The 24,952-nt window shown below is 38.3% G+C and overlaps 1 protein-coding gene across 1 annotated transcript in view; it reads left to right on the top strand.

The window, feature by feature from the left end:
• HERC1 (HECT and RLD domain containing E3 ubiquitin protein ligase family member 1) overlaps positions 1 to 24,952 on the top strand; it is a 227,558-nt gene that overhangs the window by 133,388 nt on the left and 69,218 nt on the right. Inside the window, exons 35-40 of the mRNA XM_082383545.1 lie at positions 3,613 to 3,852; positions 4,244 to 4,327; positions 6,134 to 6,654; positions 8,488 to 9,263; positions 11,086 to 11,284; positions 13,418 to 13,578. Coding sequence (XP_082239671.1) covers positions 3,613 to 3,852; positions 4,244 to 4,327; positions 6,134 to 6,654; positions 8,488 to 9,263; positions 11,086 to 11,284; positions 13,418 to 13,578 — 1,981 coding nt within the window. The remainder of the gene's footprint in view (positions 1 to 3,612; positions 3,853 to 4,243; positions 4,328 to 6,133; positions 6,655 to 8,487; positions 9,264 to 11,085; positions 11,285 to 13,417; positions 13,579 to 24,952) is intronic.

The following is a 24,952-nucleotide window of genomic DNA, read 5'->3' as shown; positions in this document are numbered from 1 at the left end:
CTTCTGTTCCCACTGCAGTCTAAGTAATTTAATTGAGTGCCTGGTTTCAGAGGGACTGCCTCTGAAGGACAGTTTGTTAAATGGTTTTGTTTGTCTGTGACATCATTTTATCTGCCTTAAGAGTGTGGATGACATCTGGAGGTGTTCTATGGAAATTCCAGGACCTGGGGTCACCCCCTGCTTCTTATAGCCTGTCAGGTATAAGACTCAGAAGTTAGTTTGAATTTAAAGTGCTCTATGCATGTGACTGATTCACTTTGTTGTGCAACAGAAACTAACATAGTATTGTGAAGTAATTATACTCCAATAAAGATCTATTTAAAAAAAAAAAAAAAAGAAAAAACAGCCTTCTTGACAGCATGGCTTTTTTTCCCCCCGGGAGGAGGAGCAGTTCCGAAAAAACAGTGATCATTTATGCCCTCCCTCTTCTTCCACACTTCCCCAGGGCCTGGGTTGGTTTTTTTCCCTCCCCCTCCCCACCCCCACCATTATTCTAATATCAGTGTTTCCCATTTAGTTATTATAACTTCAGATTTTTTTCAGTCATTTTTTATCTTCGTCTAGACCTTTTGTCCAGAAGGGTTAGGTGCAAGAGGGACAAAAGAATTTCCACATGAAAACTTTTTTTTTTTTTAACAAAAATGTTTTTATATTGATACAACTTAACCAGAAAGGTTAGCAGTTGGTCAGGACAAAATCCCAATTAAAAAAATTGTTTTCCAGAATAGGTTTACAAAACCTTCTACGCCTTTTATCCTAATCATTTATCCAGTGAGCAGCCTAGGAAAGATCAGTCTTTTTCTGGGGAGAGCTTCATTTAATAAACTGTCTTACTAGGTGTGTGTATCAGATATTGAATCAAGCTATCAGTCTGTTGTTGCAAACTACTACTAGTCCAAAAAGCTGAACATAATAAGTCAACAGCAGTGAGACCTCCCCAAGAAGAGGTCAAGAGTCCAGTCTGTTATAAGAGTGGACATAGAGATCATGCACCCTGGGTATGCCCTCCTCCAACTTTCAGCTTTCGGTAAGAATCAAAGTTAGGAATGTAGTCAGTTTCTATGTCAGAAATAAAAAGCCAATCAGCAGCTCAAATTAGATGGCTATCAAAAGAACAGGCCCTTTCCCAGGGGCATATATAAGAGACCTGGACAGTCCAGCTAGAATCCATGAAGTTTTCATTTTATGGCTGCACCAACTAAATCTTCACCAGTCCCCACGTCTGATTTTTGTTCATTAGGCTGGTGCCTGCTTTTAGTTGAACACAGCTCATGTTGGGTTGAAACAGCCCATAGCAGACAGTACGAGGTTTTAACTTAGAGGCAGGTCCAGGCAGTTGGAAGCTGTGAATTGAGGATTCTATAAAATTGGCAACTTTTGGGGGCAGCAATAAAGCCTAAATGCTGTAGGATCAGACAGCTGCATTTTAAGTCTACGTGACGAGCAAGGCTTTCCTAAGCTCTTTTTGCCTTCTCAATCTTAGAGTACAAATTTACCCACTCAAAAATATGCATTTCAGGCTAGAAAATCATCAGCCTCTAAGGGTCAGACATCTGATTTTATAAGAACTAATTGGCAACTAACAACTGCTTTTTAAAACTCTCAAAGTATATTTCTATGTGGAGATTGCCACTCTTTTTATTTTGTCTCCCTTTTTTCTAGCAGTTCTAATAGGCAAAAATCATAACAAAAAATCATCAGTTATGGAGGCTTGTTTTGTTTCCAGTACTCAAAGAATTTAAGTTCCAATCTACTCACCTGGGGCAAAAAGCAAGGAAGTTGTGTCCCACTGACATTCTTCCTTTGCAGCTTTTACTTATCAGGATGATCTCTTAGTATTTATGAAGTTACAAGCGTATAACATTTTACATCATTTTTTATCATACATCCAGATGCAGTAGCCACAAAACGAAGCTGTTTTATAAAATTTACTTTTCCCTTTTCCCTCAGATCTCAAGTTTACTCAGACCCCTAGCAGTAAATTTAGCATTTATAGGGTTAATTGGTTGGGCCAGGGCACTGGTACAGCAGTGGCAGCATCTAGGCTAAAGAAAATTGCTGGAGTATTTTCTTTTCTTTTCTTCTTTTCTCTCTCTCCCTTTCTTCCTTTCTTTCATCTATTTAAAGTTTTACTCCAGCCCTGGGAACTGATTTAAATAACCTTATCTCCTCTCACTCGGAGGAAAGAGCAACACATACTTCTAATATTTTTGGTCCACCCCAAACTCACCTTCAGGAATTTTTGAACTTTTCCCCCTCCCACCTGGACAAGAGAGCAGCTGCAAGCTAATTTTCATTCTTTGGCCCGTCCAAAGCCCATGTGTGGGAATGCTTGGGCTCTCTTTCTCTTCCCACCTAGAGGAGAGAACAACACAAATTTTCTTCTGGCTGCTCTTTTCCCCTCACTTTAGCTTACAGGGCCAAAAGCAGCCAGGGGACCCAGTGAGCCAACCCTCCTGGGGTTGGATCTATTATTTTTGAATTCCATAGGTAACTTTTACCTCTCAAAACAGATAGCCACTCACCTGCTGCTTCATAACACGTGTAACCCCATAGCCACTAGAGTTTTGTCTTTCCCCAGTTCTCTCTCTCTCTTTTTCTCAAATATATAATTATATTTTAATGACTTAGAGTTGTTCTAGTGAAGCTCATGTTGCCACCGTTGTGTCAGAGGTCCTGAAGATGACGTCTATGTTCAAAGATTTGATAGAAGGGCTCATAGGACTCAGTATTATCATTGTACTCATGATGACTGGGGTTTATTATAACAAGGTAGTAAGGATACATAACTGGATAATAAGGAGAAAAGACATAGGTGACGTCTGGAGGAATCCACGTGGAGGCTTCCTTATGTTCTCTCCCTCCCATGAAGGGTCACATGGACTGCACTCTTGTCCCAACAACAAAATGCAGCAACATGTGTGTGATGTTTTAGGGAACCCCCTTAGAGACTTAGTTCCCAAGATTTTTACTGGAGACTGATCATGAAGGTACCCTCTGCCTGGCATGTACCAAAACTCCAGCTCCCAAAAGGAAAGTTCGTGTTCAGTGCAAACCACATTGTTTGTTCAAACATTCTTGTCCTGGTGAGCCACCCGAATCATTTAGGGAAAGTTTTCTAACAGTGTAGGAAACTGTATACAAGTCGAATTCCCAGATACTAGCCAAGGGCCAGTGTTACAAGCATGCCTTTTTAAAGGCAGCAGTCTCAGGCCTGCTATATTAACTCTTTTCTGCACAGAAGTATACACAAGAGAGTAGTTAGAAAATTTGTATAAAGAATTAAAGCTTTCCATTAATAATTTTCTGGACTGGATGTACCTCCTCAGCTTCATAATTAAGATGTAAGTTAAAATTGTTTATTTTAAATAAATACTCAAAGGTTATTCTAAATGTTCTACAAGGTAAAGATTAAATTTGTCTTAAAATCTTTACAAAATCATGAAATTATTTCATTTGTATGTTTTCACTTAAGCTGAAAATATGTTTATTTATATTCTCATAAATGCATAAATATTATTTACAAACATATTCCCCAGTATGGCTTTATACAGTTAATAGTATATAAACAAGTTTTTTGAATATTAGTGAACATTACCACTTTCATTTTAGTTTTACATTGTGAAGGAAAACAGAGGTAATGAAGGCACCTGTGTTGGAGTTTCTCGCTGGCCAGTACATGACTTTAACCACCGTACTACCTCGGATATGTGGCTCTATCGGGCCTACAGTGGTAACCTCTATCACAATGGAGAACAGACTCTGACGTTGTCCAGCTTTACTCAAGGAGATTTCATTACCTGTGTGTTAGACATGGAAGCCAGGACCATTTCCTTTGGGAAAAATGGAGAGGTACTGAAACTCATTCAGAAGCATTGCATGTTTTCCTGTTTTTATTTATCCTCAACTCAGTTATTCAGGTACTAGCTATTCAGTTTATAGATTATTTGCTCTTCTCTGCTTTTTCTCTAATACCTTTCGGTTCTTATAATATTTATCAGCACCAAAAAAAAAAAAATAGAAAGATAATAAAATCCCAGGAAGATTGTTGAAACAGAGGAACAAATTAAGATCATTTATTGTATGTGGAATTTCCTTATCAAGGTTAGCAAGGTTAATTGAGATTTGGCTCTAGTAACTTATTCTGTCTCATAAGAGCTTTGAATCTTAATGTGTATTGGATATTGTCAATTAAAAAAAATTTTTGCTTCCTTTTTTTCCCGTCACCTCTGCCACACTATAGGAACCCAAATTAGCTTTTGAAGATGTGGATGCAGCAGAGTTGTACCCATGCATAATGTTCTATAGTAGCAACCCAGGGGAAAAGGTAATGAAACCTCAAACCTTTATAATTAAGCATAAAGGATATTTGTTATTTTTTATTAATATTTGTTAACATCAGAGTTCACAGAAATAATAAGCTATTTCTGCTATTAAAAGTACTTGCTCAGATAATTTACTCTTCCAGATGAAGGTTAGATTACTTTTAGAGGTTACCTTTGCTCTTTATTAAGGCACTATTTGATATTCTGGTAATTTGAATATAGTGAGTCAACTTTCAAACATGTGTGCAATTATAGGAATTATAGGAAATAGGTTAGGGATAATCTGGTTTATTGGCAGTTGTGCATAGGAGAGAAAAATCTAAAAATAATCTTCAATGTAATCAGATACCATTAGGTGAATAATGGAGGTTTCAGTTATGATGGGGAAGCTGCCTTTCATTCATTCAGCTGAGAGGGTTCTCAGACCTTGTCGATGGTGTAAATTTGAACCTTAAACCTTCAGGAGGACAGTATTAAAGAGATACCCTCTCACTAAAAACTTTTTTTTCTCCTCATGTAAAACCCAGTTAGAGAGAAACTTCTTTGTGGTCTCCCTGTGGGTTGATTTGTTTTCTACCCCATCCTTTTACTTGAGGATATAACGTCAAGTAAAAGTAGCCTAGGTCTGGTCTCTGCAATTTCTAGTTATTTTTTAGTAGAAAGTTTTCAAGCCATCTCATATATAATGTGTCTATAATGGAAGTGCTAGATTTGGTAAATTCTAACCATGAAAGTTACCATTTATTCTGGGCTTTTAATATATTTTTAAAATTTTCAAGGAGGTATAATTTCAAGCTAGCCATTCATGAGAGAGGGGAACTGCTTCTTGAACCACGTAGTCAACAAAACTGAACTGGAAATGTAATAAAGAGGCAACCCAGTACCCGCTTTTATCCCTTTCCCTGATGATATTCTTGCAGCCCAGAATAGGTTCTGGTATGTTCTGGTTAGAATGATGGCCTATTGCTCCCTAACATTTGTGAACCTTGAAGGAATTAATTTAACCATAGGCTTTGTATCAATCACTTTATTCTACCCAGAAGCCTTTTCTGACTTCAGAATCTGATAAAAAACAATACTAATAATAGTTAACATTTTTTGAACATTTACTGTGTGTCTGGCACTGTACTGATAAGCACTTTATGTGCATAGTCTAATTTAATCTTTAATATAATAAGAGATAGATACCGTTATTAGTGCCAGTTTTTTTTTTCAGATGAAAAAGCTGAGGTTAGTGAGATTAAATAATTTCCAAAAATTACACAGAGTTAAGATTTGAACCCAAGTCTTGCTCTTCTTTCAGCCTCTGTGTCTTATTTGAAATGCATGTCCAGATTGGGAATATACCAATTTTCTAGCCTTGTGATTTTATCTTTGTGCCCCTGGAACAATACAAGATGGTCCCAGGACTCATTATTATTCTGGTGTCTTGAGGACTAGAGTGGATAGATCCTCAAGACTTTTCCGGGGGGTGGGGGGTTGGTGCTAAATGGAGTCAGTCACATACACCTTGGTCTATATCTATCTTTTGGGTGGCCACAACAGCACTCCTGCTCACAGACTGCACGCAGTTTAAATGACAGGGTAGCTTATTTCACAGGACCATACTGCTACTAACTTCAGTAGAACTGTAATATTTGTTCACTCCTTATTGGGGGCCAATAGTATAATACATATGTATCAGGAGACCAAATACTAGTTCCACATGGGATACATGTGCTAGAATTTATAGTTTTATAATTTACAGAATTAATAGTTTAGGAGAACTATTAATAATCACACATTTGCTACCCTCTTTTCTTTTATAGGTGAAAATTTGTGATATGCAGATGCGTGGCACACCACGAGATTTACTTCCAGGAGACCCCATTTGTAGTCCAGTAGCAGCAGTGCTGGCAGAGGCCACTATTCAGCTTATTCGTATCCTTCATCGAACAGACCGTTGGACTTACTGCATTAACAAAAAAATGATGGAAAGGCTGCACAAAATTAAGATATGTATTAAAGATTCAGGTCAGAAGCTAAAGAAAAGCCGCTCGGTTCAAAGCCGAGAGGAAAATGAAATGAGAGAGGAGAAGGAGAGCAAAGAGGAAGAGAAAGGTAAACACAATAGACATGGCCTTGCTGACCTGTCAGAGCCGCAGCTGAGGACCCTTTGCATAGAGGTATGGCCCGTGCTGGCAGTGATAGGAGGAGTTGATGCTGGTCTTAGAGTTGGAGGTCGGTGTGTTCACAAGCAAACTGGGCGCCATGCCACGCTGCTGGGAATGGTCAAGGAGGGCAGCACGTCTGCCAAAGTCCAATGGGATGAAGCAGAAATTACCATCAGGTATGATTTGTTGAGTTACACTTTTAGCAAATGAGTATTTATTGGTGAAATGGACCATTGCCTATGGACAGTGAGTAATTATGTATTTTAGGTGAGCTGCCAATTAACTTTTTAAAATAATTTGTTTCATACATCTGGGTATGAGTACTATGATTTCATAAAGGAATATTTCCCAAACTTGTGTTCCTTGGAATACTAGTGGCTTGTAAAATATATAGTTTTTGTTTTGTTTTGTGAAGAAATGGTGAGCTCACTAGTTTAGGTGTAACTGGGATCCTTCTTTCTATTTTTCATTTGGCTTCCTCCTTTTTAATCATTTCCATTACACATTGGGACAGAAAAAAGCCAGTCAGCAGATCTGTCAGTTACATTTTATGTAGGAGAGCTTTGAATGTAGGATGGGAACATTTGAGTGACTAAAATTAGGCTTTGGATTATCTGTGATTTTTAAGTATTCTTGCCTTTTTTTTTTTTAAGCATATATTTTTGTACCCTTAGTGTGCAACATGTTGGATGGATATGAAAATTACATTTATTTGGCACAAACTGTGTGCTTAAAAGCATTTAGATGTGTTTACAATCAGATAAGATTTGTGTGAAATAGAAACTTTATATGTTTAAAGGGAAGTATGTCAAGTATCTCAGTTGATAAGGGGACTCATCTGATGACTGTACAGAAGTATATCATTTGAAAACATGGATTTATTGATGATACTATGTAACTGTTCATTATACTGCTTAAAGTGATTCCATTGTTAATATGACATGGGACAGTATCAAAAACAGTGGTTCTTCAGTATTTTTTGGAGGTGGTACTGTTTTAGAATCTAATGTTACCTATGGACCCTCTCAGCTGAAAAATAACCATACATGAGGTTTACACACAATTTCAGGATTTAATGGACTTCAAGCTAAGAAAGCAATGAAAATTTTACTTGTGAAAGTATCTGCCTTTTCTTTTATTCTTTGCCTTGTTTCGGAAAGGATTTATGATGCCTTACTAAGATGTATATGATATAGCAAAGTAATTAAATTAAAACCAACAAGAAAAATGACACAAAGGGAAAACAAGATTTGAAAGGTTAAGCTAGAACCAAGATTTCGGTTAATAGAACAAATGTATGCCACCAAACTTTGTATACTTGCTAAAGCTTTCTGTTCCAATTTGTTTAATTACAACATGTTTAAACTTATGGAAATTCTTGATGAATATCAGGAAATACGTGACCATATTTTTGCTTAAACTAAATTAGAAGCATTTATTGAAGACTACAAAGTAATTTTTTGGAATGAAACAAAGTCTTATCTGGAACAGGTTATAAATGGCCATTACCCATATAATAAACTAGATTTATTATGCAAACTTTCCAAATAGCTTACATCAGGGATCGGCATACTACACCTGGCCCAGCTCCTCTTTTTGTAAATAAAGTTACATAGCCACACACATTCATTCAGGTATATCAGTGGCTGCTCTCACACTATGATGGCAGGGTTGAAAGGTTGCAACAGAGACCATGTGGCCTCCAAGTCCTAAAATATTTACTGTTTGGCTCTTTACAGAAATTTTGCCAGTTCCTGGCTTATATATAATAATGAATATTCTTATTTGAAAGCACATGAACATCTCATTGCTTTTGCGTTTAACATCACATCTCCCCATTTTCTCATAATAGATTTCATTTTTCTGTTGTAATGAGTTCTCTAGTTTGTGCAAATTATTCTCTGTACTGTGTACATGATACATCTTATTTTGTCTACATTATTTTCTGTACCTTCCTCTTGTCTATCCCTCACTTGCTTCTTCCTGTGTCATTCTGATCTTTATTAAAGCTTCCCAACTTTTTGGTCGCCTAGTGATACTCCATTGTATAATCTGGAACCCTGTGAACCGCTTCCTTTTGACGTGGCACGATTTCGAGGCCTGACGGCTTCTGTGTTGCTGGACCTCACATATCTGACTGGCATTCACGAAGACATGGGCAAACAGAGCACCAAGCGACATGAAAAGAAACACCGACATGAGTCTGAGGAGAAAGGGGATGTTGAGCAGAAAATTGAGAGTGAATCTGCTTTAGATACACGAACAGGCTTAACATCTGATGATGTTAAAAGTCAGGGTACCACAAGCTCCAAATCAGAAAACGAAATAGCTTCATTTTCTTTAGATTCAACAGTGCCAGGTGTGGAATCCCAACATCAAATAACAGAAGGAAAAAGAAAAAATCACGAACACATATCCAAAAACCATGACATAGCCCAGTCAGAAATCAGAGCAGTCCAGCTGTCCTATCTCTACCTCGGTGCTATGAAATCACTTAGTGCTCTTCTTGGCTGTAGTAAATATGCTGAACTGTTGCTGATACCAAAAGTTCTGGCTGAAAATGGCCACAACTCAGACTGTGCGAGCTCTCCAGTTGTTCATGAAGACGTGGAGATGCGTGCAGCCCTTCAGTTCTTGATGCGCCACATGGTGAAACGAGCAGTCATGCGGTCACCCATAAAGAGAGCACTGGGATTAGCAGATCTGGAACGAGCTCAAGCCATGATCTATAAGTTAGTGGTCCATGGGCTTTTGGAAGACCAGTTTGGGGGCAAAATTAAGCAAGGTGAGTTATCTGATTTTTTAAATTTTTGCTCCATGCTGTTGAAATTATTCATAATTGTCAGAAGTGATATATTCTATTAAAGACTTATAAGTTTTTGGTTTTTTTTTTTTTGGCCAAAGCAATTTTCATATTTCCTTTGTAAGGAAAACAGTTCCTTTCTGTTTCTTTATATTAATAATCATCTGTCTACAGGCATACCTCATTTTATTGCGCTTCGCAGATACTGCATTTTTTACAAATTGAAGGTTTGTGGCAACCCTGGGTTAGGCACGTCTTTCAGTGCCATTTTTCCAACAGCATTTGCTTGCTTTGTGTCTCTGTCACATTTTGGTAATTCTCACAGTATTTCAAACTTTTTCATCATTATTATGTTTCTTATGGTGATCTGTGATCAGTGATCTTTGATGTTGCTACTGTGACTTGCTGAAGGCTTAGATGATGGTTAGCATTCTTTAGCAATAAAGTATTTTTTAATTAAGATATGTACTTTTTTTTTTTTTTTTTTTTTTTTAGACATAATGCTATTGCATACTTAACAGACTACAGTATAGTGTAAACATAACTTTTAGATGTACTGGGAAACCAAAAAGTCACTTTATTGCAATATTTGCTTTATTGCAGTGATCTGAAACCAAACCCACAATATCTCCGAGGTGTGCCTGTAGCTATAATTTTCTATTTTAAACCTATGCAAGTATTAGAACTTAATAATTATTACATTTCGTAAAACTGAAATTTAACTCATGCCACAGAAGGTACTCGTGTATTTACTGATCTGATTCAATATATATATTATTCTGATAACTTCTCAGAGACGTTTTAAAGGACTTTTTAAAGTACTACTTTCATAGACTATATATTGTGTGTAAAAAACCTTGTTTTATCTTTTATCCTCACCTTTGGGGATAATACGAATTCTGAGATAAAAATGAGGTTCATTAAGTAAACGTTTACTGAGTGCTTACAGTGTGCCAGGTACTATTCTAGATTTTGGGGAGTTAGCGGTGAACAAAACAAAGTCACCTGCCTTCATGGTGCTTCCATTCTTTTTTTCTTCCTTCCCTTCCTCTTCCTCTTCCTCTTCCTCTTCTTTTACCTTTTCCCTTACTCCCCTTCTTCCTTTTTTAGTTTACATAGTAAGTAGGAAGAGAGAGGTGTGTGGTGCATATAAATAGGAGTGTTAAGATCATGAATATGAAAAGTACTTCATCATTTAGCAAGCCAAATAGAATTAGCTCTCTATTTGTAACAACTGCTGTCTTGATTATGTTTATTTGTAGGCTCCCTTGCCAGATAAGAAAAATTACAAATATTTGTAAGCCCTTAGACCTTTTAACTTTTTTTTAACTCTTGGGAGTAGTTTATTTTGTGAAGCACTGTCCTCTTTAGAACATGGAGTTTCTGTTTAGGTTTTTATTATTCTTGTATTTACATATCTTCATCTTTGCTTGTTTAAAGACTAAAGATAGGCATCAAAATCAAAGTGCTAAGGAAACACAGTTTTAATGATCTTTAGAGAACCTCTGGTTAAATCTTACAAACAAAAGTGAAACTTTTTGTTTTTAAGAGCACCTTCTCTAAAATAAGAAATGAGTAATTACAAGGGCTTGTTACATTATTGTCTGTAGAGTCTATAACAACGAGTACAATAGTGAATACAGGATGTATATATATAAGAACATTTTTTTCTGTAAATCTTTTGCAGAAATTGATACTTATGAAATATATTCAGAAGCTTTCCAAATTAAAAGTTTCCCATTCCCTTGTCACTTTTGAAAAAACAAATCCTTACTACTTTCTTAACCTTAATCTTGGTTTATAGAGATTGATCAACAAGCTGAAGAAAGTGACCAAGCCCAACAGGCACAGACGCCAGTTACCACTAGCCCATCAGCCTCGAGTACAACATCCTTTATGAGCAGCTCACTGGAGGACACCACAACTGCCACCACTCCAGTCACTGACACAGAAACGGTGCCTGCATCTGAGTCCCCAGGAGTGATGCCACTTAGTCTTCTCAGGTAGGGAAGTTGACCTTTAATGTCTGCCATATTGACGCCTATGGTTCTAAACCCACAATTGTTCTCTTGTGAAGAATGTGTCCAACTAAGTCAAGGCATTCTAGAGCTAGAGGGAACCCAAGAGATCATATAGTCAAACTAATTTTACTAAAGTTGGAAGTGTCCCTCGGAAGTTTAATAACTTGCCCAAAGTCTCACAGCCAGTTAGTGGTGGTCCCAGATCTAATCAGCAGTACCACTGACAATCAGGTACTGTAGTACTCTATCTTCTTAAAATGATCTTTTGTTTTTGTTTTTTTTGGCTAGGTTTTTGAATATTTTTTTTCCTCCAAAGGTAAATACTTGTATTTTGAATATTAGAGCCTCAAGAAAGAGCTTACCTCCAGGAAAACGATTTTCTCTTCTTGGTGTTTTCCTTTTAAGCATAATTCTTTAACTATACTTTTATTCTTTCTATAAGGTCAAACAAGTCTACTTTTCAAATGAAAGAGCATGTCTTATGATCTTCAGCCAACCCTATTTTAGTAGACTCAAAAATTCCAAAGACTGTTTAAGTTTCTTTTTGCTTCAGTTTGCCAGATGTATACATAAAATAAAAACCTTTGAGTGAAAATCTTTAGGGAGAGACTTTTGTGAGCTCTCTTAATGAGGGCTTAAGTGAAATGAAGGGAAGCAGAATAGTTAGTCTCCCTTTTTCTTATTTCTTTCCCCCCTTCTCTTATTTGATAGGTCATTATTGTTTCCAGTGTGTAAACACATCTTAGAGAATAGGAGAGAGAGTGGCTATTATTGTAATGGGTCTAAAATTTTGGTGTGCACAAGAGCCACCTGGGAAGCTTTTTAAATCTCTGGGGCTGTATTCCCCAGCAAGTCGCATTCAGTAGGTCTGGTGTGGCAGCTAGTTTGCATTTGAATTAAGTTTCTCCAGTGATTCTGATGCAGTGAGCTTCAGCTCACATATTAAGAATTATTGCTCTGGTCTTAGACAGAAGGAGCGCTAATCCTAGTAGCTACCAGTGGCCGGTCCCCACACATCTGCCTCTTAGCTCTCTCACTTAAGTAACACAGTTCTAGGAAGTGCTTCTGTTCAAGAAAGGAGGAAGAGAAGAGCGATAGGATATTCTAATATGGTTTTTAATCCTTCTGGCAATTACAGAATTCAAGGCATCCACAGAGAATCAGTAGCACTGTGACTCTTTGTTGCCTTTCAAACTCCATAGGCATGGAATTCAGTGGTTAAATAATGCTCCCTTGCTCCCAGAGACATTGACCAGGCCTGTGACTCCTTCTTTCCTCTTAGTCTGCATTTTCCTGCTATTGGCTAGGACTGTAGTAGAGCTGCAGTTGTCTCTGCCTGGCTCAACATCATTTAATACAAGAAAAATCAGGGAACAACTGCCCCCTATGTGGATACCATCATATCACAGTTGCTTGACTGGGTTGGCAGTGCTTTTTTGATGCTTAAAAAGTTATTAGTTCTGTTGGACAAATCTAAAGAGCAGTCACTCAGTGAGGATCTTCCTGGACTTATTTTTTAGCCGGTGTCTGCCTTTTCAGCGTGAGAGGGGATGCTTCTCCTGTACCTTTACCCCTCTACACAGCTGACATATCATTCATATGCTGTTTTTCATTTGTGTTGGGTGACTGGGCACTTATCTTTTCTTTCCGTAACTTACCTATAGATTCTCACTTTGAATCCATGTGAATAATTTCATGGCTATAGCGAATGTATGTATCTGAAGTAACTATAAGTTATCTATCTTTAGAAGCCTTCTTTATTCTCTAACTACTATATGCCTACCAAAATACCCCTGTCACCTTGGTATTATAGTAGAAGGAAAGCTGAATGAAGGCAGGGATTTTTTAAAAATCTATTTTGTTAATTGCTGTATTCCCCCCACCTGCTATGTTGCTTTCATTTTGCTGAACACATGAAAAGGTATTACTTTTATAGTAAAAGCATCCTAGGAGGTAACGATTTTTAAAACTGTGGAGTCTCTCTTCCCTCTCCCCAATTAAACTATAGCTAACTTGTATAGTTTTCCAGGTCTCATATTCTTCTGTAAGAAGATTGTGATGTATATATTATTTTCTAATTGGATTTCTGTGCTAACCATTGTTGTTTTCTTAAAGGCAAATGTTCTCTAGTTACCCAACTACCACTGTACTTCCCACACGTCGTGCACAGACTCCTCCAATATCGTCATTACCAACCTCTCCTTCTGATGAAGTAGGAAGGAGGCAAAGCTTAACTTCTCCTGATTCCCAGTCAGCAAGGCCAGCTAACCGCACAGGTGCGTGTGCTGTCATGCACTCTGACACCCAGACCTTGACGTTCCATATGTGTGAGACTTTATTATGTGGGCATTGTGTTTTGTCTTCACTGAAGGTAAAACAGTGATTTTAATTAAGGGGGATCTGCCCCATCAAACTGAGCTGTCTTCTCTCTTTTGAAGCTGTAGATTGAATTATGGCTATTTAAGAGAGAAGTAATGTACTATACATCAGTCATATTTGACCTTTCATCTTTTCTAAAATAGGCATTTTTAATGCTGTGAATTTCCCTCTAAGCACTGATGTGGCTGCAATCCAGACATTTTGAAATGCTGTGTTTTCATTTTCATTCAGTTTAAAGTACTTTATAGTTTACCATTGATATCTTCTTTGACATATGGGTTATTTGGAAGTATGTTATTTCGCTTCCTAATACTACGGGATTTTCCAGGTATCTTTCTATTGTTGATTTCTAATTTAATTTCATTGTCATCAAAGAACATATCTTGTAAAATTTGAATTATTTTATTTTATTTTTATTTATTTTTTGGTGATAGATATTTAACTTTATTAGAAACTGCCTATAGTTTCCCATAGTGGTTGTACCATTTTCTAATTGCTTCTTAGACTCTCAGTCAGTCCTATTTTTTTGCGTCACTTTCGTTTCCAGAAGTATCTGCTGCCACCCATTTCTGAACATTTTGAGATTCTGAGGAATAAGTTCTGTTGTTTTGACTTTTCCTCATTGCTATTGTAGGATTCAGTTTTCTCAGGACCACTGAGGCAATTTATGTTTGCCCATTGGCTTTCTAACTTCTAAAATTTTATTGCAGTTTTCCTGTTCTCTCTGTCCTTATGGATTTCTGCATTTAAAATATTTCCTTTACTGACATTTTAATGGGTTTTCAGGAATTAGTAGAACTAAATGCTTATGTTCAATTCACTATTTTAAGCTTATTCATTTAAAAAAAATGTTTATTGGAGTATAGTTGATTTACAATGTTGTGTTAGTTTCAGATGTACAGCAAAGCGAATCAGTTATATATATACATATATCCACTCTTTGTTAGATTCTTTCCCCATATAGGTCATTACAGAGTATTGAGTAGAGTTCCCTGTGCTATAACAGTAGGTTCTTATTAGTTATCTGTTTTACATATAGTAGTGTTTATATGTCAATCCCAGTCTCTCACTTTATCCCTTTTCCCCCTTTTCCCCCTGGTAACCATAAGTTTGTTTTCTACATCTGTGACTCTATTTCTGAAACTTGTTTTATGGCCCAGAATATGGTCTGTTTTTATAACTATTCCATTTACACTTGGAAAAAATGTGTATGTGCTACTGTTGAGTGGTATGTTCTAGAAATTGTTGGTTAGGTCAAGTTGATTGATAATGTTGTCCAAGCCTTCTTTATCCTTACTTATTTTTCATTTACCTATTCTATCAATTACTGTGGGAGTAGTGTTGAAATCTCTATAATTGTGGATTTGTCTATTTCCCCTTTCATTTATTAGTTTTTGTTTCATGTACTTTAAAGCTCTGTTTTTAGGTCCATAAACATTTAGGATTCTTATATCTTCTTAATGAATTGACCTCTTTATTGTTAGGAAATGACTCTCTTTATCCGTGTTAATACTGTTTGCCCTTAAATCTGCTTTATCTGGTATAAATATAGCCACTTCTGATTTTTTTATTTGTTTTATAATCGTGTATCTTCTCCCATCATTTAACCTTTAACTTATTTGGGTCTTTGTATTTAAAGTGGATTTCTGAAAGGTAGCCTATAGTTGGGTCCAGCTTTTAAAATTCAGCCTTACATTCTCTACCTTTTAATTGGGATGTTTAGACCATTTACCTTTATTGTGATTATTGTTATAGCTGGGTTTAAATCTACCATCTTTTTTGTCATCTCATCAGTTCTTTGTTTCCTTTTTCCTCTTTTTCTATCTCCTTTGAATTAAGTGAGTATTTTTAAAATTCCATTTTATCTCCTTTGTTGGCCTATTAGCTATACTTGCTGTTGTGTTTTTAGAGATTACTTTCAGGTTTATAGTATACATTCTTAATTATCACAGTCTACTTTCAAGTAATGTTATACCACTTCGTGTATAATAAAAGAATCTAACAATAGTATGCTTTCATTTCCCCTTTCGCAGCCTTTGTACTTTTGTTATTATAAATTTAACTTCTATAAATCTTATAAAGCCCCATAATACATTATTACTTTTGCTGTATACAGCCAATTATCTTTTAAAGATATTTTATAAAACTAAAGTATGTATTTTTTATTTACTCACATATTTTCTAGTTCTGAGATTCTTTATTCTTTATGTATATCCATATTTGCATCTGGTATCATTTCCTTCTGCTTTAAAGACTTCCTTTAACATTTCTTGTAGTGATCTGCTAGTGATGAATTCTTTTGGCTCTTATATGTCCAAAAGAGTCTATTTCACCTTAATTTTTTTTTTTTTTTAAGATGTGATGTGAACAAAAAACCTGTCGTTTATTTTTTAAAAAATTGATCCCAACTAAAATACTTTTAGTTAATTGAAAATAAACATAGATAAACTATAAATAATTTACTGTGCTGTATTTTCAAAGCAGGATCAAAACAATTAAAATGTCTGATTGAAATTTTCCCTGTAAAATACTTTCTCAATGCTATTTTTCAAATACTGTTATAATTCTTTTTTTTTTAAACATCTTTATTGAAGTATAATTGCCTTACAATGGTGTGTTAGCTTCTGCTTTATAACAAAGTGAATCAGTTATACATATACAATATGTTCCCATATCTCTTCCCTCTTGCATCTCCCTCCCTCCCACCCTCCCCATCCCACCCCTCTAGGTGGTCGCAAAACACCAAGCTGATCTCCCTGTGCTATGCGGCTGCTTCCCACTAGCTATCTATTTTACATTTGGTGAAGTGTATATATGTCCATGACACTCTCTTACCCTCTCACATCTCACCCCACCCCCTCCCCATATCCTCAAGTCCATTCTCTAGTAGGTCTGTGTCTTTATTCCCGTCTTGCCACTAGGTTCTTCATGGCCTTTTTTTTTTTTTTTCCCTTAGATTCCGTATATATGTGTTAGCATACTGTATTTGTTTTTCTCTTTCTGACTTACTTCACTCTGTATGACAGACTCTAACTCCATCCACCTCATTACAAATACCTCCATTTCATTTCTTTTTATGGCTGAGTAATATTCCATTGTATATATGTGCCACATCTTCTTTATCCATTCATCTGTCGATGGACATTTAGGTTGCTTCCATGTCCTGGCTATTGTAAATAGAGCTGCAATGAACATTTTGGTACATGACTCTTTTTGAATTATGGTTTTCTCAGGGTATATGCCCAGTAGTGGGATTGCTGGGTCGTATGGTAGTTCTATTTGTAGTTTTTTACGGAACCTCCATACTGTTCTCCATAGTGGCTGTATCAATTTACATTCCCACCAACAGTGCAAGAGTGTTCCCTTTCCTCCACACCCTCTCCAGCATTTATTGTTTCTAGATTTTTTGATGATGGCCATTCTGACTGGTGTGAGATGATATCTCATTGTAGTTTTGATTTGCATTTCTCTAATGATTAATGATGTTGAGCATTCTTTCATGTGTCTGTTGGCAATCTGTATATCTTCTTTGGAGAAATGTCTATTTAGGTCTTCTGCCCATTTTTGGATTGGGTTGTTTGTTTTTTTGTTATTGAGCTGCATGAGCTGCTTGTAAATCTTGGAGATTAATCCTTTGTCAGTTGCTTCATTTGCAAATATTTTCTCCCATTCTGAGGGTTGTCTTTTGGTCTTGTTTATGGTTTCCTTTGCTGTGCAAAAGCTTTTAAGTTTCATTAGGTCCCATTTGTTTATTTGTGTTCTTATTTCCATTTCTCTGGGAGCTGGGTCAAAGAGAATCTTGCTGTGATGTATGTCATAGAGTGTTCTGCCTATGTTTTCCTCTAAGAGTTTGATAGTGTCTGCCCTTACACTTAGGTCTTTAATCCATTTTGAGTTTATTTTTGTGCATGGTGTCAGGGAGTGTTCTCATTTCATACTTTTACATGTATCTGTCCAATTTTCCCAGCACCACTTATTGAAGAGGCTGTCTTTTCTCTACTGTATATGCTTGCCTCCGTTATCAAGGATAAGGTGACCATATGTACGTGGGTTTATCTCTGGGCTTTCTATCCTGTTCCATTGATCTATATTTCTGTTTTTGTGCCAGTACCAAACTGTCTTGATTACTGTAGCTTTGTAATATAGTCTGAAGTCAGGGAGCCTGATTCCCCCAGCTCCATTTTTCGTTCTCAAGATTGCTTTGGCTACTCGGGGTCTTTTGTGTCTCCATACAAATTGTGAAATTTTTTGTTCTAGTTCTGTGAAAAATGCCAGTGGTAGTTTGATAGGGATTGCATTGAATCTGTAGATTGCTTTGGGTAGTAGAGTCATTTTCACAATGTTGATTCTTCCAATCCAGGAACATGGTATATCTCTCCATCTATTGGTATCATCTTTAATTTCTTTCATCAGTGTCTTATAATTTTCTGCATACAGGTCTTTTGTCTCCTTAGGTAGGTTTATTCCTAGATATTTTATTCTTTTTTTTTTTTAAATTCACGTTCTTTTATTTATTTATTTATTTATTTATGACTGTGTTGAGTCTTCGTTTCTGTGCGAGGGCTTTCTCTAGTTGTGGCAAGTGGGGACCACTCTTCATCGCAGTGCGCGGGCCTCTCACCATCGCGGCCCCTCTTGTTGCGGAGCACAGGGTCCAGACGCGCAGGCTCAGTAATTGTGGCTCACGGGCCCAGTTGCTCCGCGGCATGTGGGATCTTCCCAGACCAGGGCTCGAACCCGTGTCCCCTGCATTGGCAGGCAGATTCTCAACCACTGCGCCACCAGGGAAGCCCTGATATTTTATTCTTTTTGTTGCAATGGTAAACGGGAGTGTTTTCTTAATTTCACTTTCAGATTTTTCGTCATTAGTGTATAGAAATGCAAGAGATTTCTGTGCATTAATTTTGTATCCTGCTACTTTACCAAATTCATTGATTAGCTCTAGGAGTTTTCTGGTAGCATCTTTAGGATTCTCTATGTATAGTATGTCATCTGCAAACAGTGACAGCTTTACTTCTTCTTTTCCGATTTGGATTCCTTTTATTTCTTTGTCTTCTCTGATTGCTGTGGCTAACACTTCCAAAACTATGTTGAATAATAGTGGTGAGAGTGGGCAACCTTGTCTTGTTCCTGATCTTAGTGGAAATGGTTTCAGTTTTTCACCATTGAGGACAATGTTGGCTGTGGGTTTGTCATATATGGCCTTTATTATGTTGAGGAAAGTTCCCTCTATGCCTACTTTCTGCAGGGCTTTTATCATAAATGGGTGTTGAATTTTGTCGAAAGCTTTCTCTGCATCTATTGAGATGATCATATGGTTTTTCTCCTTCAATTTGTTAATATGGTGTATCACATTGATTGATTTGCGTATACTGAAGAATCCTTGCATTCCTGGGATAAACCCCACTTGATCATGGTGTATGATCCTTTTAATGTGCTGTTGGATTCTGTTTCCTAGTATTTTGTTGAGGATTTTTGCATCTGTGTTCATCAGTGATATTGGCCTGTAGTTTTCTTTCCTTGTGACATCTTTGTCTGGTTTTGGTATCAGGGTGATGGTGGCCTCGTAGAATGAGTTTGGGAGTGTTCCTCCCTCTGCAATATTTTGGAAGAGTTGAGAAGGATAGGTGTTAGCTCTTCTTTAAATGTTTGATAGAATTCGCCTGTGAAGCCATCTGGTCCTGGGCTTTTGTTTGTTGGAAGATTTTTAATCACAGTTTCAATTTCAGTGCTTGTGATTGGTCTGTTCATATTTTCTATTTCTTCCTGGTTCAGTCTCGGCAGTTTGTGCATTTCTAAGAATCTGTCCATTTCTTCCAGGTTGTCCATTTTATTGGCATAGAGTTGCTTGTAGTAATCTCTCATGATCTTTTGTATTTCTGCAGTGTCAGTGGTTACTTCTCCTTTTTCATTTCTAATTCTATTGATTTGAGTCTTCTCCCTTTTTCTCGTGATGAGTCTGGCTAATGGTTTATCAATTTTGTTTATCTTCTCAAAGAACCAGCTTTTAGTTTCATTGATTTTTGCTATTGTTTCCTTCATTTCTTTTTCATTTATTTCTGACCTGATCTTTATGATTTCTTTCCTTCTGCTAGCTTTGGGGTTTTTTTGTTCTTCTTTCTCTAATTGCTTTAGGTGCAAGGTTAGGTTGTTTATTCGAGATGTTTCCTGTTTCTTGAGGTAGGCTTGTATTGCTATAAACTTCCCTCTTAGCACTGCTTTTGCTGCGTCCCATAGGTTTTGGGTCGTCGTATCTCCATTGTCATTTGTTTCTAGGTATTTTTTGATTTCCCCTTTGATTTCTTCAGTGATCACTTCGTTATTAAGTAGTGTATTGTGTAGCCTCCATGTGTTTGTATTTTTTACAGATCTTTTCCTGTAATTGATATCTAGTCTCATAGCGTTGTGGTCGGAAAAGATACTTGATACGTTTTCAATTTTATTAAATTTACCAAGGCTTGATTTGTGTCCCAAGATATGATCTATCCTGGAGAATGTTCCATGAGCACTTGAGAAAAATGTGTATTCTGTTGTTTTTGGGTGGAATGTCCTATAAATATCAATTAAGTCCATCTTGTTTAATGTATCATTTAAAGCTTGTGTTTCCTTATTTATTTTCATTTTGGATGATCTGTCCATTGGTGAAAGTGGGGTGTTAAAGTCCCCTACTATGATTGTGTTGCTGTCGATTTCCCCTTTTATGGCTGTTAGTATTTGCCTTATGTATTGAAGTGCTCCTATGTTGTGTGCATAAATATTTACAATTGTTATACCTTCCTCTTGGATCGATCCCTTGATCATTATATAGTGTCCCTCTTTGTCTCTTGTAATATTCTTTATTTTAAAGTCTATTTTGTCTGATATGAGAATTGCTACTCCAGCTTTCTTTTGATTTCCATTTGCATGGAATATCTTTTTCCATCCCCTCACTTTCAGTCTGTATGTGTCTCTAGGTCTGAAGTGGGTCTCTTGTAGACAGCATATATATGGGTCTTGTTTTTGTATCCATTCAGCCAGTCTGTGTCTTTTGGTTGGAGCATTTAATCCATTTACATTCAAGGTAATTATCGATATGTATGTTCCTATTCCCATTTTCTTAAATGTTTTGGGTTTGTTATTGTAGGTGTTTTCCTTCTCTTGTGTTTCTTGCCTAGAGAAGTTCCTTTAGCATTTGTTGTAAAGCTGGTTTGGTGGTGCTGAACTCTCTCAGCTTTTGCTTGTCTGTAAAGGTTTTAATTTCTCCATCACATCTGAATGAGATCCTTGCTGGGTAGAGTAATCTTGGTTGTAGGTTTTTCTCCTTCATCACTTTAAGTATATCCTGCCACTCCCTTCTGGCTTGCAGAGTTTCTGCTGAAAGATCAGATGTTAACCTTATGAGGATTCCCTTGTGTGTTATTTGTTGTTTTTCCCTTGCTGCTTTTAATATGTTTTCTTTATATTTAATTTTTGACAGTTTGATTAATATGTGTCTTGGCGTGTTTCCCCTTGGATTTATCCTGTATGGGACTCTCTGTGCTTCCAGGACTTGATTAACTATTTCCTTTCCCATATTAGGGAAGTTTTCAACTATAATCTCTTCAGATATTTTCTCAGTCCCTTTCTTTTTCTCTTCTTCTTCTGGGACCCCTATAATTCAAATGTTGGTGCGTTTAATGTTGTCCCAGAGGTCTCTGAGACTGTCCTCCGTTCTTTTCATTCTTTTTTTTTTTATCCTGCTCTGCAGTAGTTATTTCCACCATTTTATCTTCCAGGTCACTTATCCTTTCTTCTGCCTCAGTTATTCTGCTGTTGATCCCATCTAGAGTATTTTTAATTTCATTTATTGTGTTTTTCATTGTTGCTTGGTTCCTCTTTAGTTCTTCTACGTCCTTGTTACATGTTTCTTGCATTTTGTCTATTCTATTTCCAAGATTTTGGATCACCCTTACTATCATTATTCTGAATTCTTTTTCAGGTAGACTACCTATTTCCTCTTCATTTGTTAGGTCTGGTGTGTTTTGACCCTGCTCCTTCATCTGCTGTGTGTTTTTCTGTCGTCTCATTTTGCTTATCTTACTGTGTTTGGGGTCTCCTTTTCGCAGGCTGCAGGTTCGTAGTTCCCGTTGTTTTTGGTATCTGTCCCCAGTGGCTAAGGTTGGTTCAGTGGGTTCTGTAGGCTTCCTGATGGAGGGAACTAGTGTCTGAGTTCTGGTGAATGAGGCTAGATCTTGTCTTTCTGGTGGGCACGTCCACGTCTGGTGGTGTATTTTGGGGTGTCTGTGGCCTTATTATGATTTTAGGCAGCCTCTCTGCTAATGGATGGGGCTGTGTTCCTGTCTTGCTAGTTGTTTGGCATAGGGTGTCCAGCACTGTAGCTTGCTGGTCATTGAGTGAAGCTGGGTCTTGATATTGAGATGGAGATCTCTGAGAGATTTTTGCCGTTTGGTATTACGTGGAGCTGGGAGGTCTCTTGTGGACCAGTGTCCTGAAGTTGGCTCTCCCACCTCAGAGGCACGGCCCTGATGCCTGGCTGGAGCACCAAGAGCCTTTCATCCACACGGCTCAGAGTAAAAGGGAGAAAAAATAGAAAGAAAGAAAGAAAGAGGCTATAATATAGTGAAGTAAAATAAAGCTATTATAAAGCAAAGCTATACAGACAAAATCTCACCCAGAAGCATATACATATACACTCACAAAAAAAGGAAAAGGGGAAAAATTAATATATCCTGCTCCCAAAGTCCACCTCCTGAATTTGGGATGACTCGTTGTCTATTCAGGTATTCAACAGATGCAGGCACATCAAGTTGTTTGTGGAGTTTTAATCCGCTGCTTCTGAGGCTGCTGGGAGAGATTTCCCTTTCTCTTCTTTGTTCGCACAGCTCCCGGGGTTCAGCTTTGGATTTGGACCCGCCCCTGCGTGTAGGTTGCCTGAGGGCGTCTGTTCCCCGCCCAGACAGAACGGGGTTAAAGGAGCAGCTGCTTTGGGGGCTCTGGCTCACTCAGGCCGGGGGGAGGGAGGGGTACAGAGGAGGTGGGGCGAGCCTGCGGCCGCAGAGGCTGGCGTGATGTTGCACCAGCCTGAGACGTGCAGTGCGTTCTCCCGGGAAAGTTGTCCCCGGATCACAGGACCCTGGCAGTTGCGGGCTGCACCAGCTCCCGGGAGGGGCGGTGTGGAGAGTGACCTGTGCTCGCACACAGGCTTTTTGGTGGCGGCAGCAGCAGCCTTAGCGTCTCACGCCCGCTTCTGGGGCCTGCGCTGATCGCCGTGGCTCGCGCCCTTCTCTGGAGTTCGTTTAGGCGGTGCTCTGAATCCCCTCTCCTTGTGTGCCGTGAAACAAAGAGGTAAGAAAAAATCTCTTGCCTCTTCGGCAGCTGCAGACTTTTTCCCGGTCTCCCTCCCAGCCAGCTGTGGTGCGCTAACCCCTTCAGGCTGTGTTCACGCCGCCAACCCCAGTCCTCTCCCTGCGATCCAACCGAAGCCCGAGCCTCAGCTCCCAGCCCCGCCCGCCCCGGCGGGTGAGCAGACAAGCCTCTCGGGCTGCTCAGTGCTGCTCGGCCGAGCCTCTGTGGGGGAATGTCTCCGTTTTTTCCTCTGTGCCCCTGTTGCTTTGGGATCCGCACTGATAGCCGCAGCTCGCGCCCGTCTCTGGAGCTCGTTTAGGCGGCGCTCTGAATGCCCTCTCCTCGAGCACCAGGAAACAAAGAGGGAAGAAAAAGTCTCTTGCCTCTTCGGCAGCTGCAGACTTTTTCCCGGACTCCCTCCCGGCTAGCTGTGGTGCACTAACCCCTTCAGGCTGTGTTCACGCCGTCAACCCCAGTCCTCTCCCTGCGATCCGACCAAAGCCTGAGCCTCAGCTCCCAGCCCCGCCTGCCCCGGCAGGTGAGCAGACAAGCCTCTCGGGCTGGTGAGTGCTGGTCGGCACCGATCCTCCGTGCGGGAATCTCTCTGCTTTCCCCTCCGCACCCCTGTGGCTGCGCTCTCCTCCGTGGCTCCGAAGCTTCCCCCCTCTGCCACCCGCAGTCTCTGCCCGCGAAGGGCTTCCTAGTGCGTGGAAATCTTTCCTCCTTCACGGCTCCCTCCCACTGGTGCAGGTCCCGTCCCTATTCTTTTGTCTCTGTTATTTCTTTTTTCTTTTGCCCTACCCAAGTACGTGGGGAGTTTCTTGCCTTTTGGGAGGTCTGACGTTTTCTGCCAGCGTTCAGTGGGTGTTCTGTGGGAGCAGTTCCACATGTAGATGTATTTCTACTGTATCTGTGGGAAGGAAGGTGATCTCCGCGTCTTACTCTTCCGCCATCTTCTCTCCTCCTTCCACCTTAATTTTTTGAACAAATATTTTCACTGGGAATAGAATTCTATATTGACAGTTGTTTTTTCTTTTTCTTCATTACTTTAAGGTGTTGCTCTACTGTCTTCTGATTTGCATTGTTTCCAGTGATAAGTCTTCTGTCTTTCTAATGTTGATGTAATATGCCTTTCTCTCTGGCTGCTTTTAAGATTTTTCTTTTTATCACTGGGCTTAAGCAATTTGATTGTGATCTGCCCTGCTGTAGTTTTTTTCATGTTTTTTGTGCTTGGGGTTTATTGAGGTTTATGGATCTGTGGGTTTAAAGTTGTCATTAAATTTGGAAATTTTTCATTCATTATTTTTTTCAGATTTTTTTCTGTTCCACTACTCCTCCATTTCAGTGTCTCCAGTTACATGTATATTAAGCCACTTGCAGTTATCTCACAGATCACGATCACTGACACTCTGCTCTTTTTTTGTTTTTGTTTTAAATTCTTTTTCCTGTCTGTGTTTGATTTTGGATAATTTTTATTGTTGTGTCTTCTGGTCACTAATATTTTCTTCTGCAGTGTCTAATCTGCTCTTAATCCCATCCAGTGTATGTTTCCCTTCAGAGATTGTAGTTTTCTAGAAGTTCTGTGTATGTCTTTTTTTTTTTTAATCTCCCATGTCTTTTTTAACATACTCAGTCTTTCCTCTACCTTACAGGATACATGGAATAACAGTTCTCATTATTAAAACAGTTATATTCTGTGAACACAGAATTAGTGAAAACTGAGCTATTGTTCCCTAGGGAAAATACAGGGCTAGGTTTCTGTGAGCTTCTGGTCACACTTTGTCAACTGATCAATATATAACCTTATTTTATGTGTGTTTCAATTTAAAGACACCATATTTAATATGTATTGTTGATTCATTAGCATTGAACTTATGGCCAGCAACACTATTAACTCATGCCTGCATGAAGCTTAACACTTATATTTTCTCCATAAGGCACATTTTA

This window comes from Balaenoptera borealis (genome assembly GCF_965194805.1).
Source record: "Balaenoptera borealis genome assembly, chromosome: 3".
Taxonomy (NCBI): domain Eukaryota; kingdom Metazoa; phylum Chordata; class Mammalia; order Artiodactyla; family Balaenopteridae; genus Balaenoptera; species Balaenoptera borealis.
The sequence above is the reverse complement of the archived record's forward strand: the minus strand, read 5'-3'. Positions and strand labels throughout refer to the sequence as shown.